At 39.4% G+C, this 17941-nt stretch overlaps 1 protein-coding gene across 2 annotated transcripts; it reads left to right on the top strand.

The window, feature by feature from the left end:
- Positions 1-212: 212 nt before the first annotated feature.
- tm7sf2 (transmembrane 7 superfamily member 2) lies at positions 213-11702 on the top strand. 2 transcript variants are annotated; one of them, XM_022746074.1, is made up of 11 exons: positions 213-399; positions 2324-2406; positions 3638-3834; positions 4324-4378; positions 4872-5066; positions 6285-6388; positions 7913-8032; positions 8134-8302; positions 8396-8476; positions 8672-8794; positions 9969-11702. In XM_022746074.1, the coding sequence occupies exons 1-11, from the start codon at positions 254-256 to the stop codon at positions 10127-10129; spliced, it is 1434 nt and encodes a 477-aa protein (XP_022601795.1). In that variant the 5' UTR covers positions 213-253; the 3' UTR covers positions 10130-11702. The 2 variants fall into 2 exon arrangements, with proteins under 2 accessions (XP_022601795.1, XP_022601796.1); XM_022746075.1 differs by having other exon boundaries at positions 347-513.
- The last annotated feature ends 6239 nt before the right edge of the window (positions 11703-17941 follow it).

Raw genomic sequence — 17941 nt, 5'->3', positions numbered from 1 at the left:
TGTTTTTCTTCTTTTACTCAAACGAGCAGAGTCTCATAATAAAAACACAGTAAGAATATTGTCTTCAGCTGCAGACTCAGTGCTGAAAACAGGTTTGAGTCTTTAATCTCCAACAGTACAAACAGTTTACAACAATGTCATTCAGGTGTTTCACAACAACTGTCAGTCATTCTCCAGTGCAGCATACAGCTGGCTGTCGCCACCTGACGAGCTCATCTGATTGGCTAGACCCTCTTCTCTCCACCCTCTTCTGATGACCGCGGAGGGATCTGATTGGCCGAGAGACGATTCCGTGCTGGAAGACGTGAGCCGGGGGCGTGTCCTTCTGCATGCTGCTGGATGGATGTTCAGGAGTAGCACTGATGCACAGTCCCGTCTGCAGCTCCGTGTCACACACCGGTAAGACACTGTACCAACTGTACTACAAGACAAGCAATCTTTCACTCTTTACAGACGCTGTTTTACCGCGAAGCCTCCGCGTCTCCCGCGCTCACATCATCTCAGCATCGTCAGGTAAAGGTGTTTCATAACAAGAGTCACAGCGTGGACACAGGAACTAACAGCGACCTGAACTTTGTCTTGGTGATTTAACACAGCAGCCGCAATGATACAATACCAGTAGCCTCTACAAATCAACAAAATTTGTAATGTAAATGTAAATTATTTCACATTGTGTGAAAATAACATTTTAATTTATTTATTTATTGTGTCGGATGATGTTTTTAGAGTTTCCTTAAAGTATTTGAAGGCAGAGATGTTCTTCCTTTCACATTCAGTCTCTGAGCTGCTCTGTAGCATTCCCACTGTCTGAAGCCTCTACATTATAGTAAACAGTATAGTATAGTACAGTACAGCACAGAATAGTATGGTATAGTATTAGTAAAGTATAGTATAGTATTAGTACAGTATAGTACAGTATAGTGTAGTATTAGTAGAGTATAGTGTAGTATAGTACAGTATAGTACAGTACAGTACGGTATAGTATAGTATTAGTACGGTATAGTACAGTACAGTGTGGTATAGTATAGTATAGTATATTATTAGTATAGCATAGTACAGTACAGTACGGTATATTATAGTACAGTGTAGTATAGTACAGTATAGTATAGTATTAGTACAGTGTAGTACAGTATAGTATAGTACAGTGTGGTATAGTATAGTACAGTATAGTATAGTATATTATTAGTATGGTATAGTATAGTATAGTATAGTATAGTACAGTGTAGTATAGTACAGTATAGTATAGTATAAGTACGGTATAGTATAGTACAGTGTGGTATAGTATAGTATAGTACAGTATAGTAGAGTATATTATTAGTACGGTATAGTATAATACAGTATGGTGTAGTACAGTGTAGTAGAGTATATTATTAGTACGGTATAGTATAATACAGTATGGTGTAGTACAGTGTAGTATTAGTACAGTACAGTAGAGTATAGTATAGTAGATATACAGACAGAAGACTGTAAGGGGTAAATGTACTCAAATCTTGACTTAGTAAAAGTAGAATTACCATCATGTACAATTACTCCACAAGTAAAAGCCCTCCTTTCTATATTCTACTAAAGTTAAAGTAAAAGTATACAAGTATTGTAAGCAAATGTAGCTATTATCAAAAGTAGAAGGCCTTTCAAAGTTTTAAATGTGTTACATTAGTGGGTTGGTAATTATCACTGGTGTTTAAGAAGCATTTTAATAGAGCCGGCTGAGTGAAGCTCCTTTGAACTCACCATCCTTCTTTATTAGTTGTACAGTTTTAGAAATACCTGTGTAGGAATGCGTGGCCTATAATCTGTAATAATGCATCATATTATCTCGGCTGATCGTATATTTTGTAAAATATGTCAAATCACAGTCACTGCTAACTGTAGCTGTGAGATGTGTTAATTGTGGAGTGGCGTATAAGGTAAATAATAGCATGAATTTGAAATAAGTAAATAAAGCACAAATACTTCAGGGCCGTACTGAGTTACTTTGCACCACTGCTGTTATCAAGGATTTATGTTCATTTGTAAAGAGGCTCACACTGTGCTGAGGTCAGAGGTCACGCTGGAACCATTTACAGCCTGTTTAAAGAAGAACACTGGGTGTTAATATATAAGAGTCAGAAGTTAATTATTACGTTTTACTGCAGAATAAATTGAGGATTATTATAATAATAGTAATTGTCAGATATGATTCATTCATTTTTTGAAATAACAACCCGACATTATCAGAAGAGTGTGTGACTTCTGTCTTTTTTATCACCATGTAATCCCTGTATTTATTTGTTCCTCAGATGTCTTTATTCTGACTGAACTACATCAGCCTGTCTTTTCACAGGAGAGCAATAATGAGGCCGAACAGTCAAGCAGCCAAACACAGATCCTCACACGACACAGAGAGGGAGTTTGGAGGAACCCTGGGTGAGTCACAGCGCAGCGTCTTTCCCAGGTGCCGCCTCGAAGCTTCACTTTCATTTTATTCATTTTACATTTATGATTTTTGCCTTTTCATTACCATCACCACCGCACTGTGTACCATGTGTCACCTCTTCATACTCATATTTACAAATGGTGCGTGCAGGACTATTACAGTCCTGCTTTACCCTGTGTTGTCCCACAGGTACAAACTGCAGTGAAGGTGAAACGTCTTAAAGAGTTTCATGTGTTTCTTAGTGAGTAAAACTGATTTTAGGAAGAAAGGAAGGAAGAAATAAAAGGTGGTGCACTGTAAAAAAAAAAAAAAAAAAAAAAAAAAAAAAAGTGGCGCTAAAGTTTCCAGACAAATTTACATGTAATACACTATAAAAATTCAGAGCAGATTTTAAAGTCAAAATTAAATAAATTACAGATATTGTTGTTGATAAATGTGCATTTAACAGTGGAATAACAAATATGTCAAAAAACATGAAAAACAATGTATGGCTTTATTAGTTAGTTTAAGAAACTGCCTCATATATCTACTGTAATTTCCTATTTAGATCTTGTTTTGCTCCAATACAACAAGTAAGAAATAACATAACATGCATAGTATATCAAAGCCATCTATCTATCTATCTATCTATCTATCTATCTATCTATCTATCTATCTATCTGTCTATCTATCTATCTATCTATCTATCTATCTATCTATCTGTCTATCTGTCTATCTATCTATCTAATGCTTGGTAGATCATAAAACTGTTGCTACTGTAAAAATGAAAGGATGATGAATCTCTCACAGAAAGAACAGGACTCTTCATCACACCTTCATCACCAGAGTCAAATTTGTCGTTGCAGACATGAAATGAAATGAGCTTCTGTGTGTGTGTGTGAGAGAGAGAGTGTGTGTGTGTTTATATTGGTTGTGTTTTGTTTCCTGTTGTGTTCCTTGAATCATCATCACAGTAAAATCACGTTTAGCTCTGACTGATCTGACGATACTGAACTGAAGCAGGAGTTTTGTTGCAGCCATGAGGACAGATTCTAACTGCAGTTGTTTGAGATTCTTTAATTACTCACAGTTAACATACATTTGTGATATTAATCTGATATAATCGTCTCACTGGCCAGATTTGCTCCATTATTCCATGTGATGCTGTTTCACTCAGGTTACATCTTCTGTGCCTCTAGCTGCTGCTCTGTCGTCTCACTTCAATCTGTATTGGTGTCCCAGGTGCCGTATGTATTCCCATCTTTCTTCCGTTGACGGTGCTGTTCCTGATCTGTGTGAGTCGATCCCCTGAGGCCTCTGTTCTCCAGTGGCCTCCTCCCCTCCCCTCCGCTGATCAGCTGTGGGAGCCTCTGGCCCCCGTGCTTCTGCTGGGATGGATCGGTCTGCACGCCCTCCTCTATTTGACGCCAGTAGGGAAGGTACGTTCATCAGTCTGGTTCAGGGCTAGATATTATTGAATTATATTATATGATCATATGATATCATGTAATTGTTCTTACAATTGATTATTTCAAGTAAATTGTAGTTAAAAAAGTAACAAAATTAGTTATTAAACCGCTGAGCATTGTGACCACGACTTCAACTACAAGATAATGGCGCTGTGAATTTGCCTTTGACTGCTGCTTCAAACACATCATTGTATTTGCTTTTGACATGCTAAAAATGTAATATACATCACCACACCTTAGCACAATGACATGCAATATACATATAAGCACAAAGCTGCACATGAGTTGTACAGTTTTGTTTTTGTTGATCTTTGACCCAAATATTAGATAAGACTTTATTAATCCCCAATGGGAAAAATTAAATCAGCTCTGACTGACCTTCTGCCTCTTCCAGTTGTTAATATATATGCAGGGTGCAATCAGTGTGTTGAGATTTAAGATGAGTACATTTGTCTGCAGGTGTCTGAAGGATTAGTGCTGAGGGATGGAACACGCCTCAAGTATCCCATAAATGGTATGATTGGGTTTAATGGTATTGATTAGTAAAAACATGAGTTACAACACATCACGTTTGTGTTTCTTTTTCTTCTTCTTTTTTTTAATATATATATATATTGGATTTAATCTAGATGTGTTAAAGGAACAGTTTTAAAGTTAGTCATAACTTAAGTGTGACATGGTTTATATAGTAAAGTAGTGCTGTAAAGTAATATTATAATAGCTGTAATGTTTGTGTATTACACACATTTTGAATGTAAATGCTGTGTTTGCATTTTTAAAGCTTCACTGTTACATTTTATTTTGAGGGAGATTCTTATTATTATTTTTTAGTTTAACCTTGTCTCTCTCTGCCCACTCTGACCTTGAGCTAAAGTTTACTTTAGTTACACAATCTGAAATCCCACTTTCCAACTTTTACCTGTTGTTTTTAATACCAGCCTCTGTCAGTCTACATATCTCTCTGCCCCAGGCTACAGCGTTTAGTTTTGTTTGTTTCTCTCTCTCAGGTTTTCATGGCCTGTGCATCAGTGGTGTGCTGCTGATGTTGTTGCTGGGGCTCGGGGCTCCTCTTGGGTATCTGTTTGAGCTGCTGTTGCCTCTGGCAGTGTGTGCAATAGCAGTGTCATTCCTGCTCTCCGTCTACCTCTACATCCGCTCTTTTTGGGCACCTTCCCATGCTCTCGCTTTGGGAGGCAACACAGGTGAGAGTTGAGCTTCATCATTAAAGGAAGAATCCACCCTAAACTACTGTTTAAATAAAGCTACTGGTCATGTAGCGTGCATCTGTAGGGCTGCTTTACTGTTTGTGGAGGATTTTGGTATTCCTATGGGGGACTATCTACCAGCCAAGCTCCACAGCAGCCTGCGGGCATCAGGCATAAAGTGAACACTCTCTTTCAAGTGAGCTGAGCGTTTTTTTTTTGCAGTGCCATGATGTCAAACTTAAAAAAAATAGAAAACTAGATGTTGGTGCCTCGCGCTTGTCTGTCTCTCATCTCCTCATGGTTGTCCGCCTCCGCCGCTCAGACAAGTTTCAGGTTACATCCCTGTTTAGTCATATAAAATATGAAACATTTGTGTGATATTTTGTCACAATTGTCGTGTTAAGTCTTGAGTAATGGCTAAAAAGTGTTTTGTGTTCATCCTTGAATACCAGTGGAAATGTGAAGGGATTCCCTTGAACTTTGACCACCAAAATCTAATCAGTTCATCCTTGAGTCAAAGTGAATGTTTGTGCCAAATTTGACAAAGTTGTGTCAGGGCGTATATGAGATATCCTGTCCACAAGAATGGGACAGACGGACGGACAACCTGAAAACAGTATGGCTGCTGCTCTGGCTGTCGCCGGCAAGAAGGCATAAAAGAAACTTTTTTTTTCAAGTCAGTTACCATGAAATAAAATAATTTGACATGTAAAATAGGCGCGTGCATGATTTACACAGACTATAGGACAGAGAAAGCAAAATAAATGAATCCAGTGGCTACGCAGATGGATGGTAACAAGGTGTTTAGCATTTTTAGCCACGCTAGTGACTTCTTTTGTTTTATAACCAAGTTCCTTCAAAGCCAATGATGGTTGACAGTTTAGTGATACTTAGCAAATGTTAACATGATAACACGCTAAACAAATGGTGGTGAACATGGTAAACATTTCACTGGCCAAACATCATGTTAGCATGTTAGCATCGTTATTGCGAGGCTGTTAGCATTTAGCTCGAAGCACCTCTGGGCTCAACAGTTTGACTGAATAGGTTTTAGCTAATTGATGATTAATGGATTGTTAGTTTAGGGGACAAAGTCAGTGACATGACACCTGATAAGAGTTGATATTAATTCCTTCACTTTTTATTCACATTATGTGCCTCTAGACAAAGTAAGAGGGTTGCTTTTTTAAAAATTCATCCCTCTGTTTTGTTCAGGAAATCCCCTCTATGACTTCTTCATCGGACGGGAGTTAAATCCTCGGATCGGAAACTTTGACCTCAAATATTTCTGTGAGCTCAGACCGGGTCTGATTGGCTGGGTGAGTTGACGTGCAGGATTGAACTGATCAATTGAAAATCCAGACACTGAACTTTCATCGTCGAAACACCAAGAGCAGTTTAATGAACTTCTTCCAACACGTTTACATTTTACACAGAACATGTGGCCACAGCTTTCATTTTCTCACAGTGCAGTAAAACATATATATATATATATACTCATATACTGTATATCTAAATCTGTTGCAACATTTAGAGTGAACTGTTTAAAACAAAATACTTTTGTAACCTTTCCCTTTATTTTTAGGTCTGAATAATTAAGATAGAAACTTGCAAACATTAATTAACACTGGTATGAGAGAGGAAGACCAACAGGTGGCGATGTTGCTCACCCTGACCGTCCACTACAATTTGACACAGAATCAGAAACTTTTCTCCCTGATGACCTGACACAGTGAGAGATTTGTTGGAGGACCGGGGTGAACATCGTCATCTGTGTCTGAGTCATCAGACCAAGTGAGACAGAAAATAGATTTCTCCGGTGAGAGTCACAAGTAAGAATTAAAACAAAAGTCTCTCCTTAACTTCACTAGTCACAAAAGACAAGATAGACAGTGAAAGGACTGAGTCATGCTGGGAAATGTAATGAGTCCTTTATTGCAAGTGTTTTTTGTTTCTCTGTATTTACAGTGTAAACAGTAAAACCTTTGCACATCTGAAAGCTTTAAAGCCATGAGCGTAGGAGAGGACAGAAAAAGCTTCCACCAACTGGCCACAGACAGTGTGTGGGAGATTTTCATTTCCTGTTGCATGTTAAAACAATTTACTTTTAACATTCAGCATCTTACAGTTGCTGCTAATCTTCCAAATAATCAACATTTTAAATGTTTTTTGGAGCCCCAAATTTTATTTAATGGTTTGCATGAAAATTATGATCAATGACTCCAAACAGGATTTCTTGGATCTTAAATCAAATCAACGTCATGTAGAAGAGCACAGTTTGACTCACAGGCCTGTTATTGAAAGTTCTTGAAACGTTTATAGTCTAGTGCGATTTATCATTTAGATTTATCATCTATTCTGGTGGTATGACTTTTCCAGAAGCATCCTGTCGCCCAGCACACACAAGACAACTTGTAGTCTTCATTCAAACACAATGAAAAACAATATTTCACAATGCAGTGACATACAACAGACAGAGTTTTCATGATCCCAACATATGGACCTCTACACCAGCAATGTGTTCTCAAGTCACAGGAGCATTGCTTGACTTTTTCTATAAATAGAAAATGTTTTATTTGATGGCGCCTGTCTGTGGGATGAGCGCGGCCACTGAGGGTCCTGCTCTCAGGAAAATACTGCAGCTTCAGCAGTGGGGTTTTGATCATGTGTCACTTTGCAAAGAAAAAAAAACACAGGTGACCACTAGAGCTGCAGTGATTAGATGCTTAATCAACTGTGTGTAGTTCTGACTCACTTCATCACTGGATGAGTTCGTCTGACGGTAGTTGGGATGTGCAGGTGAAACAAAACTAACTTGACTAGTGATGATCACTTCCTCTCAGGTGGTCATAAACCTCGGCATGCTGATGAAAGAGGTGGAGCTTCGAGGTTCCCCCTCCCTCGCCATGATACTGGTCAACAGTTTCCAGCTGCTGTACGTGGCAGACGCTCTGTGGAACGAGGTGAGGACACCGAATACAGCGCCAGAGATTTTAACCTTCTGTCTTTGTACTTTTAACTATTATTATTTGAGTTAATTTCATGCTCCACTGTGTCATAACAGGAGGCTGTTCTGACAACCATGGACATTGTGCATGATGGTTTTGGCTTCATGCTGGTCTTTGGAGACTTGGCCTGGGTCCCCTTCACATACGGCCTGCAGGCAGCCTTCCTGGTCGTGCACCCGCAGGCCCTCAGTTCACTCGGAGCCGCAGCTATAATAGCACTGAATGGTAATCATGTGACAGCTCTTCTTCACACAGCTGTAAAGTGTTGTGTTTCATGTTTAACTATGGTGATGTTCATGTTTTTCTCTTTGCCATCAGGTATTGGATATTATATTTTCAGAAAGTCCAACTCGCAGAAGAACCAGTTCAGACGAGACCCTTCACATCCGAGCGTTGCAAGTCAGTTTTTCTTCTAATTTTCTATGAACGTATATTCGCTTCTTTCTACATCTGATTTCTAATAACGTGTCCCAACTCACGCTGTACATATAAAGAAGAGATTAAATTAATTTCCTCTTTGTCTCAGAGTGGCGAGGGAGATGTGGAGGTGATCTCTGAGGTGACTTGCAAATTATATTTTTGACTTGTTCTCAGGGCTGGAGACCATCGCCACAGCAACAGGGAAGCGGCTGCTGGTGTCCGGTTGGTGGGGTCTCGTTCGTCATCCCAATTACCTCGGTGACCTGCTGATGGCGCTGGCGTGGTCCCTGCCCTGTGGTAAGGCATCAGCTTAAAAGCCACTGTGAGGCTCGTTTTTGCCTACAGGCCGCACTGACATAACACAAGCCCGGAGAGGTGTTAGTAGAAAGTGTGGGTGAAGTAATCATATCCAGTCACATTTATCATTAGAATAGACAGATTTGTGGGTGTTTTTAATGACATGATCTGAAAAACAAACTGTGGAGCTGAAACATATATCACTGCACTCTGACTTGTGCCTGCGGTTTTGTTGAGATTCAGTTGTGTTCATTCATTTAAATAGTCAGTTTAAAGGCTTCAGGTTTTCAGCATCAAGCACCTGTTTTATTCTAGACATAGTGGTTGTATCAAACCAGCTCCAGCCATTGTGATTTTTTTTCCAGATTTCCTTCCTGTCCTCACAACGTAATTATACTGTGTTTAATACTGATGCAGAATAAATGAAGGCCGCAACAATCTGTCTTTGTTCCCCTGTAAACTGCCTCATGTTCCCATGAATCCTTCCTAAAAATGGTGGCTGTCAGACTTTTGTTACAGCTGACACATAGTGCTCATTGGTATTCAACTTTATGTGACTCACTTTTGTAGCTGCCTTTGTAATTGAGATGTACAGCTGTTTCTGCCTTAATTGCTGCTGCAGAAGTCATCAACTGCTAAATTATGCACTCGGAATATAAAAAAAAAACTGGCATATTCCAGACAGATGAAAGCTGCAGTGAGAAAGGAACAGTGTTCACACAGTGGTCTGCAGAAAGAAACACTGACGGAAAGACGAGAGCCGCAAAAAATGACCACCGAGATGAATCAACACAATGAACATTATGATTGAAATTAAAACGTGACCTCTGACCTTTGACCACCAAAATCTAATCAGTTCATCCTTGAGTCCAGATGAATGTTTGTGCCAAATTTGAAGAAATTCCATCAAGGCGTTGTTTCCACGAGAACGGGACGGACAGACAGACAACCAGAAAACAATATGGCGGCTCTGACTGTCGCCAGACGCGGAGGAATAAAAAGTGCAGAGGCGGATTTTACTCTCGATGTAATTCACATCATAAACACTCATCTCATTAGTGAAAGGTGTTAGTTTCCCTCAGTTTTGATGCTCATTTGAAATTCATCAGTGAATCATAAATATTTTGTAGTTTTCTTTGATATAATGTTTTATGTGTGTTTCTCTTTTCTTCAGGATTCTCACATCTGCTGCCGTACTTCTACGTCATATATTTCACCGTGTTGCTGATTCACCGAGAGGCCCGTGATGAGAGACAGTGCAGGGCCAAATACGGACTGGCGTGGGACACGTACTGTCGGCGCGTCCCCTACAGGATCTTCCCTTATATCTACTGAGAACGAAAGCAGACGGGCGGAACCGGACCAAATCCTCGTGACTCTGCAAATCTACACAAACCCAGCAATAACTTGAGATGTGAGTCCATTTTCATTTACATGGATCACAAATCGTAACTGGTGCTGCTACTGGGAATCTGCTGGGAGCTCACGACGTTAATCAGCCTTCATTCGTGAGTCCGGTTACAGAATGATGGATCGCCACTTCTAACTCTTTGAAACCTCACAGCCACAGATCGCGATGAGCTGCTATAGATAGAGTCAGGCTGCAGTGCACATCTCTTGTTCTGTGCACAAGTGTCTCAGCATATAAGGCAAAAGCTCTGAGCCTTTCCTCATTAAAAAAACAAGATGACCCTTTTTATTTTTAATGAGAAAACAACCGAAAAATAGAACCCAGTGGGAAACATCGATCAGTGCCTTTTTTTAATCCAAAAACACTGGGTCACCTCATTTTACCGTGTTATTTTTTACAGTGTCTTTGTTTTGGTGAAGTGTATTGTTGCCTGTTAAACACATTTGAAATAAACAGATAAAAAAAAACAGCACTTTATCATGTATCTTCATCCTGGACAGACAAATATCTGAACCTCCCTGAGCATTGTGGGAAATGTCATTGCTTTGAATTATATATGTAGAAAAGTTTTTCCATTATGTGAAGGCTTGAATCTGTGTGACAGACAGCTGAAAGAGCAGAGCAGCTATTAGCCTGTAGAGATACCAGCTAATAGCTGGGTTACTTTTTTAATAACCTTTTCCAACCTGTTTAAATGGATCCTCTCTCCAGCATACAGGCGTTAATAGCAGATGTTCACCAAGCCTCTGGGCTTTTTTAACATCTGTCAGACTTCGGCTTTGAATATGTTCTGTTCTAAATTGCTCTGAAGGAACAAAAAGTACATTGAGTGTATTAGTACAATGAAATGCCGTCAAAGGCTCCTGGAAAATGGCCTCAATCAGCTTTAAAGCAGTGTTTCCTTTTTTGAAGCTGCATTCTGAGCAGGTTGAGTCACTGCGGAGGAGAGGTGACAGGTGGTTTTATTGTTAATGGACTGGTGCATCATCTTGAGGACACTTTTTTTGAATAGGTGCTTACAAAGAAGTAAATGTTCTATGATGGACCGTCATTACAGCCAGACACCTGGTTCATACGCCATTTCAATGCAGGAGTATGTTTGTTCTATTAGCAGCCAATGACGTTTTGTCTAAAGCTATTGCTCATCATATTTGTCCTCTTCAATTATAAGTCACCCTGCATTTACAGTACAAATTATATTCCTCTCACATGCAGTGAAGAGGACTGAGCCGTCTGCAGATGCATTTACAGTACAGTTGGCCTCCGGCCTCGCCTACACAGCGCTCAGGCTATTTTGTGTTGTTTTTCATGCGCTAAGTGCTAATTAGGAATGTGCTTTTTATAATGCCATGGCTGGACTCATGCTGAATTAATACATATGCTTCTTTTTATATGGTTGTATGTTTATGTGCAGAGCTATGTTTTATTTTTCCCCTGTTCATTCTGTGCATAGTGAAATCTGCTGTCCTTCTATTAGTCAGTTATTAAAGACTAATCTCATCACAATCTAACGTTTCATCTATAAAGTCCCATCATTTACTCAAGTATTGTACTTTATAGTTTTTAGGCGCTTTTCCTTTACATGAGTATTTCCATTTCATGCTATTTTATACTTCAACTTCTCCATATGAACCTGACAGCTCTATACAGTTACTTCTCAAATTTAGATTTTAGATTATAAAAAGTTTACTTGCTAAACTTCATTTAAATATCTGTTCAAAGAGGTCGAATTATTCAATGTTTCACAACAAAATCAAAGAGGAAAGTAAAAAAAAACACTAAGACAAATTTATGCAGCAGAATTTTAAAGAGAGTGAACCGAATGAACACTATGAAGACCCACATACATAAACAATGGAGAACTGGAATACACAGTCTGGTCTGAAGATTGTCGTCCACTTTGTCCGGTTGTAGACAGCTGAGCTGAAGCTCTCTGGGTTCTCAAGTTAAAACCGATTCTGTCCGTTACATTAATTAATCCATGCATCAAGTTACTTTGAGGCCATTTCTTAATCAGGGATTTCTTTTAAGCCACCAACAATATTCACATCAACGTCTTCCTCTGTTCAAGTTTCTCCAGTTTAATCAAATACATCGGCTCAAAACTCAAATTAATTCTGTGTGAACAAAAGTGTTTTTAGTCCAGAATGGAGCCGCAGAGGAACAACTTCAAAATCTGTGAGAGTGATTTGCATCTCTGCTCCCTCAAGCTCTGCAGCAGTCAGTCTGATTTGAACAAGACGTCTTGTTGGGAGGGGCACAGAAAAACAAATAACACTCTTCCAGTTAAAGTCTCATCAATACTGAAAGCTTGTTGTTTTCCACTGTTTGAATATCTCCTCCCATTTCTCCTGTGTGATCATTAAATTACCCTCTTTCCCATTTTGTTTGAGCGTTCTTCATTAAGCTGCTAAAGGCTCCTGTAGAAGTTTTTATAATCTCCATGCTGCAGACTCCACATCGTCATTAGGCTTCTGCCCAAACTACTTAAATATTCTTGAAATCAGTTGAATGTGTCTTTTTTACTGCAGTCTGAGTAAAATTAGACACTGTCATGATCATTAAGGAGAGCAGCAGAAACCTCAGATATAAAAGCCTCAGGGCCTCATTCATAAAAAATACACTGTGATTTGATCTTAAAATTTAATCTTAAAATTAGTTGTGAGAAAGACCATTACAACTGAATAATGCTCCTTTTATAAAACAGCCTTAAAACTGCCTCAGCAATTCAACCATCAACAACCTTCGTGTCCCGTATCACACTCGTCTGTTGTCTCACAGTTAAATAACTGTCTGTTGTTCATTGAAGCAATAAACACATTTTGAAGATCAAATTTTCAAATTTGTTTTATAGAATAATTTGCACATAATTGATGAATGACATGTTGTGATGTTCAGAACTGCAACTGAACTTTAGGTTTAGTTCCGAATGAAAGCGATGCGTGTGTTTATAGATGAGACAGCAGCTGACAGTCAGAGTGAGTCACGCTCACGTCTCTGTCTGGACCGACGAGCCGCCGTCCAAATAGAAACACAAAGCGTGAACAGGTTTGACACCTTCCTGGACACTAACAGCACATCTGCTCCTCTTTCACTTGTAGGATGAAAAAGAAACTAATTAATCACAACGTCTCAGTTTTGTAAAGACAAAATGTAAATGATCTAAAAAGAAAAAGATCAAACAAAATGAATTTAGTGAGTCCTGCTGGTTTGTGAATAATGTGGAGATGTTCAGGTGAAAAGAGAGTAAATGTATAAAATGATAATATGCCTTTCATTCAGTGTTCAGCAGGAATGTGAGTGTGCAGATGAAACAGGCCAAGAAGGAACTATTTATTTCATCTTTTCTCCTTCTTCCTTTTCAATTAAACCTGTTTGTTTAATTGAAAGAGTTCAGCTTTGCTTGTTGTGTCATCACGTCTCAGTATCTCCTGCCTCCTTGTTGTTGTTGTGATAATCCCCCAACACAACTTCACATCAAACTTGGATTACATGTTTACTTATCGACTGCACAACCGTAACATTAGTCCTCATGGTTTTCCTATATACTGTATGTATGTCTGTACAGCCATGATAACATGCGGAGTGCCTTGCATAATAATGAATGAGCAGAATGTGTGTCCTTCTGTGTGTGTGTGTGTTTGTGTGTGTGTGTGTGTGCACCTCTGCATGTGCGTGTGCTTGCCAATTGTGTATGTCAATCGTGACGTTTCACTGCCATCAGTTGTAGCCAGTTTCCATGGCAACGTCTCTCTGAGAGCACAGACGTAGGAGAGAGGGGGGAAAGGTGCTGAGACGGTGATGGGGGTGGAGGGTGCTGGGAGAGGAAGAGCCCGGGATGAAGAGTGTGAAACAGTGTGAACCGTGGGATGAGACAGAACCAGAAACAGATGCATGTGTTGTGAGTGAGCGAGCGACTTGCGTGCGTGCGTGTCTGTATCCTGGCATAAGGAGGTGTCGTGTATAGAGGCATCAGGGTTGGGGTTGTCATGACTACATACATGAAACTGGATGATATGAATGTGCAGAGGAGCAGCGCTGCCAGGCATGCACAGCAACTTGAGCTGGATTTTTCTGTTTTGAGTGAGAGCCTCAGAGTGAGTCAACAGGAATCTCTAATACAATTTAGTTTCCATGGCGACAGCAGGGAATGATATGTCCTTTTCAAACAGAGGGAAAACGCCAGCTTGAAGCCTCGTCGTCACTCTGTTTTCTGTCTGAATCATTATTTAGACAAGTGATAACCTGGCAAACCTCACACACCCTGCAGAAGAGTCCCTGCAGAAATACTCAGCATTTTCTGCTGCTTCCTGTTTCCACATGTCCCAACATCTCGCTGAGCAGAATCACAAAATTTAACATGTATAAGAGCCACAGTCACATTTTCATCAGTGATCTCTTGCTGTGGTGATGAACCCTGTCAGCTGAGAGCTGTCAGTGGAACAGACACCCAGCGCCCTGTAATGTTTCAGTGTCAGTACTCTGGAGGTACAGACGTTAATGAAGGGCTATCATCCTCTCTCTCTGCCGCCTCTCCACTCCAGCTCTTCTCACATCAGTGGAGCATTTTCATAGAGCTCAGTTATTTCTGTGCCTTTTAAGAGGTTGTGTGAATAGTGTGTCTCTGAAACCACTTCTAAATGCAGCTGATTTTCCACAGCTTTCAATGTGCTGCATGTCTCCTGCACCACTCAGAGTCCTCGCCTCATCATCCTCAGAGTTACATTTCTCTCCGAGCGCCACGTCCTCACAGACGGGCAGGAAATAAGAAACTTGTAGATGATCATTTTGGCATTACTGTTTTATTAGAATACTGCATGTGAATCGCTGTACATCATCGTGTAACCTAATAAATATAAAGTAATCCACCAAATTTACTGTAGCGTACATTAATGATAAATGTATAAAAGACAGATACAAATAGATATACTTAAATACAATTTTCTAAAATGCTTTGTTTAGAGCAACTACATAATGACATTCAACCGAGCTGCGCTTCTCCTCCTTTTCCTCGTGATCCTGTGCTTTTATAGTGATTGTCCAGACTCAACACACTCACATCGTTAGCAGAGTTTTGAGGTCTCAGTGTCATTCATGGGAACGTCATTTGGCACAACATGTACTGTCGACTTTGTCTTCATGAACTCTGACAGACTATTAAAGTTGCTTCAGTCAAGTGAATGGTTGAAATTCAAATCATAGAACCAGGTTGAGTTTCTTCCCCTTACCCTCCATTTGTACTTGATATGAAATGGACTGTGAATGACAGATGAGGTGTGTGTGGTGTGTGTGTGTGTGTGTGTGTGTGTGTGTGTGTATAGCTCTATTACAGAGGTTCCTAATTGAGTGGGATCTAATTTCTGTAGAAATCATGGAGGTTCTGTCACATACTGACATGGTTTGAAATCCTGATACAGACGCCTCATGACATTTTATTTTAGTAAAAGAAAAGAAGCTTCCTGGAGTGTGCAGCATTTCAAAATGTACCTTGTCAATTAGATGAATTTAGATCATTTTGAAAGTCTTGTATGCATCTTTTTTTTTTGCATCACAGTAAGTTTTATATTGGGAATCAAATTTTTATTTAAAGGATGAGTCTGGAGATATTCCATATTTTTCTCCTTGTCAACAGATCTGATGAAAAAGACCAAAGCCAACATTAAATTGATCGTCCCTGTGTAGCAAAAGCACATGCACTGTGGTTTTCTGATACACTGTCCTGCTGCCATAAAAACTGGTGTGACAAATGCACATTATTCCACTGCTGAAAATAGTCCCCAAGAAGTGCACTATGTTTGTTAAAAACGCCAAGTGATTTCAGGAGGTTATTAAGCATATTGAACAATATGTTTGTGATGTGTGAAGTGTTTTTAAAGATTTACTTCTTCAGTAGAACAGAGTATGTGCCACAGACTGGGTGGGGGAGTCAGGAACAGATGCACTAACATGTTGGTTTTAGTCTTTTCATGAGATTTGTTCTTTATAATGATATTTTATTCAGTTAATATCAGCACCCATATGTGCTTCCAGTGAAAATGTAGTTTCATATCTTGCTAATACACTCATGTACAGCAAAATGATTTATAAATTAATACATATTCTGCCCATTTAAGAAGAATAAAAGTCCTGAATGTCAGTGTTCATCATGTGAGCTCATGTTAAGGTGTGAATTGTTCTAAGTCTTTTAACATAATAGAAATGACTTCAACACATGTGAGTCCCACAGTTAATGTACCAGACGTGTCATCACCACCATTTACTACACGTGGAGCCGGTGTGTGACAAACATCGCAGTTTGTTCTCAGGCTCCAGGGTTAATGTTTGTTTTTTTGTTTGTTTTGTTTGTTTTTTTTTTACTGAAAATCACACGGGAACCATCACTTATCTACAAATAGATCAAACTTATGAACACATGATAGCAAAGGCAGCACCAGCTGAGGAAAGGCTTTGCTGTTTACAAATCTTGGTCATCAGCAACATGAGCGTCGTCTTACACTTGTCCCTTGAAACTGTGATATATGACTGCAGACGTATTGAGATGACTTCACTGGCTTTACACTTCTGAAATTACTGAGACAGTGTCATAGAGTCATTACTGTCTCATCTGTCACCTGCGTCCTACTCATTGTTATTACATACACTTAATAACACTGCATCGATATGTCTCATGAATCATATTACATTGCTAGTTTGCTGTTTTTAATTGCTTTTTGTACATGAGATTTCTACATTCTACCTCATATCATAGAGAAAAGTTGCTGTGCTAAAATGACTGAATGACTATAGTATAAATGCGGATGACTAAGAGTAAACTTCACTGGAAATAGGAATAAGGCGCTCCCTGCACACAAAGATACCACAGAACTAAGTTTTTTTTTCTTTTTTCTCAAGTAAAAAAAAACATTGCACCAAATGAAACGTGTTAACGAGTGAAAACAAAGACGAGGCCTCGGCCTGCACATGAAGATCCTGCAGACTCTCTCTAAGCCTCATCATTCTTCTCCTCATTGACTTTTTAAATTTGGCACAATGTTTTTCAGATATAAACTTTTGGCATTATATGTCTGAGCGTGAAGCTCTTCAGAAAGCATGAACCTAGAATGTAGCATAAAATACGTCCTCACAGCTATGGACATACTTATGTTGAATGCACATTACAAGCATTGACTGTTAAAGTCAAACTTATGATTAATTCCTTGTTGTTTCAGTTTGACTCTTGGCCGAGGCTGGCATGAGCAAAATGTGGCGTTGGTCTATGCTTCATCTTCATCCTGGTTCAAAGCGTGTGTGCACACATCAGTCTTTTATTTCCCTGCTTCACCTTCTGTTTTTCTTACAGTGCTTTAAAGTTCTCCTGCACAATTTAACCTGTTTTTATTTTTTTCAGTTTGATGTTCCTGTAACACAGTCAAAGCAGTTGTTTTATATCAGACGTGTCTATCAGCTTAAATACATGGAATAAAACCAAAACAATTCTGCTTTGAGAGCGTTTTGAAAACTCAAAGAATACAGACGCATTATTTCGTTATCCAGCGCCTAAGAGTTTGGAGGTTCACAGTGAGTTGAGCGACTGGATCAGTAAGAGCAGCATGGGAAAACTCCAGCCCTTCATATTGTTAAATCAAAGAATGGGTCAAAGGCAACACAAACATCCTCTTTCTGTTTCACTTCCATCCTTCTAAACTCTGTCCAGCTGCCCGTCGGCAGCGGAGGCGACACCTTTACATTCACATTAT

This window comes from Seriola dumerili, unplaced genomic scaffold (genome assembly GCF_002260705.1).
Source record: "Seriola dumerili isolate Sdu_G_001 unplaced genomic scaffold, Sdu_1.0 BDQW01000091.1, whole genome shotgun sequence".
Taxonomy (NCBI): domain Eukaryota; kingdom Metazoa; phylum Chordata; class Actinopteri; order Carangiformes; family Carangidae; genus Seriola; species Seriola dumerili.
Note: the sequence above shows the minus strand (reverse complement) of the source record. Positions and strands in the feature narration are given on the sequence as shown.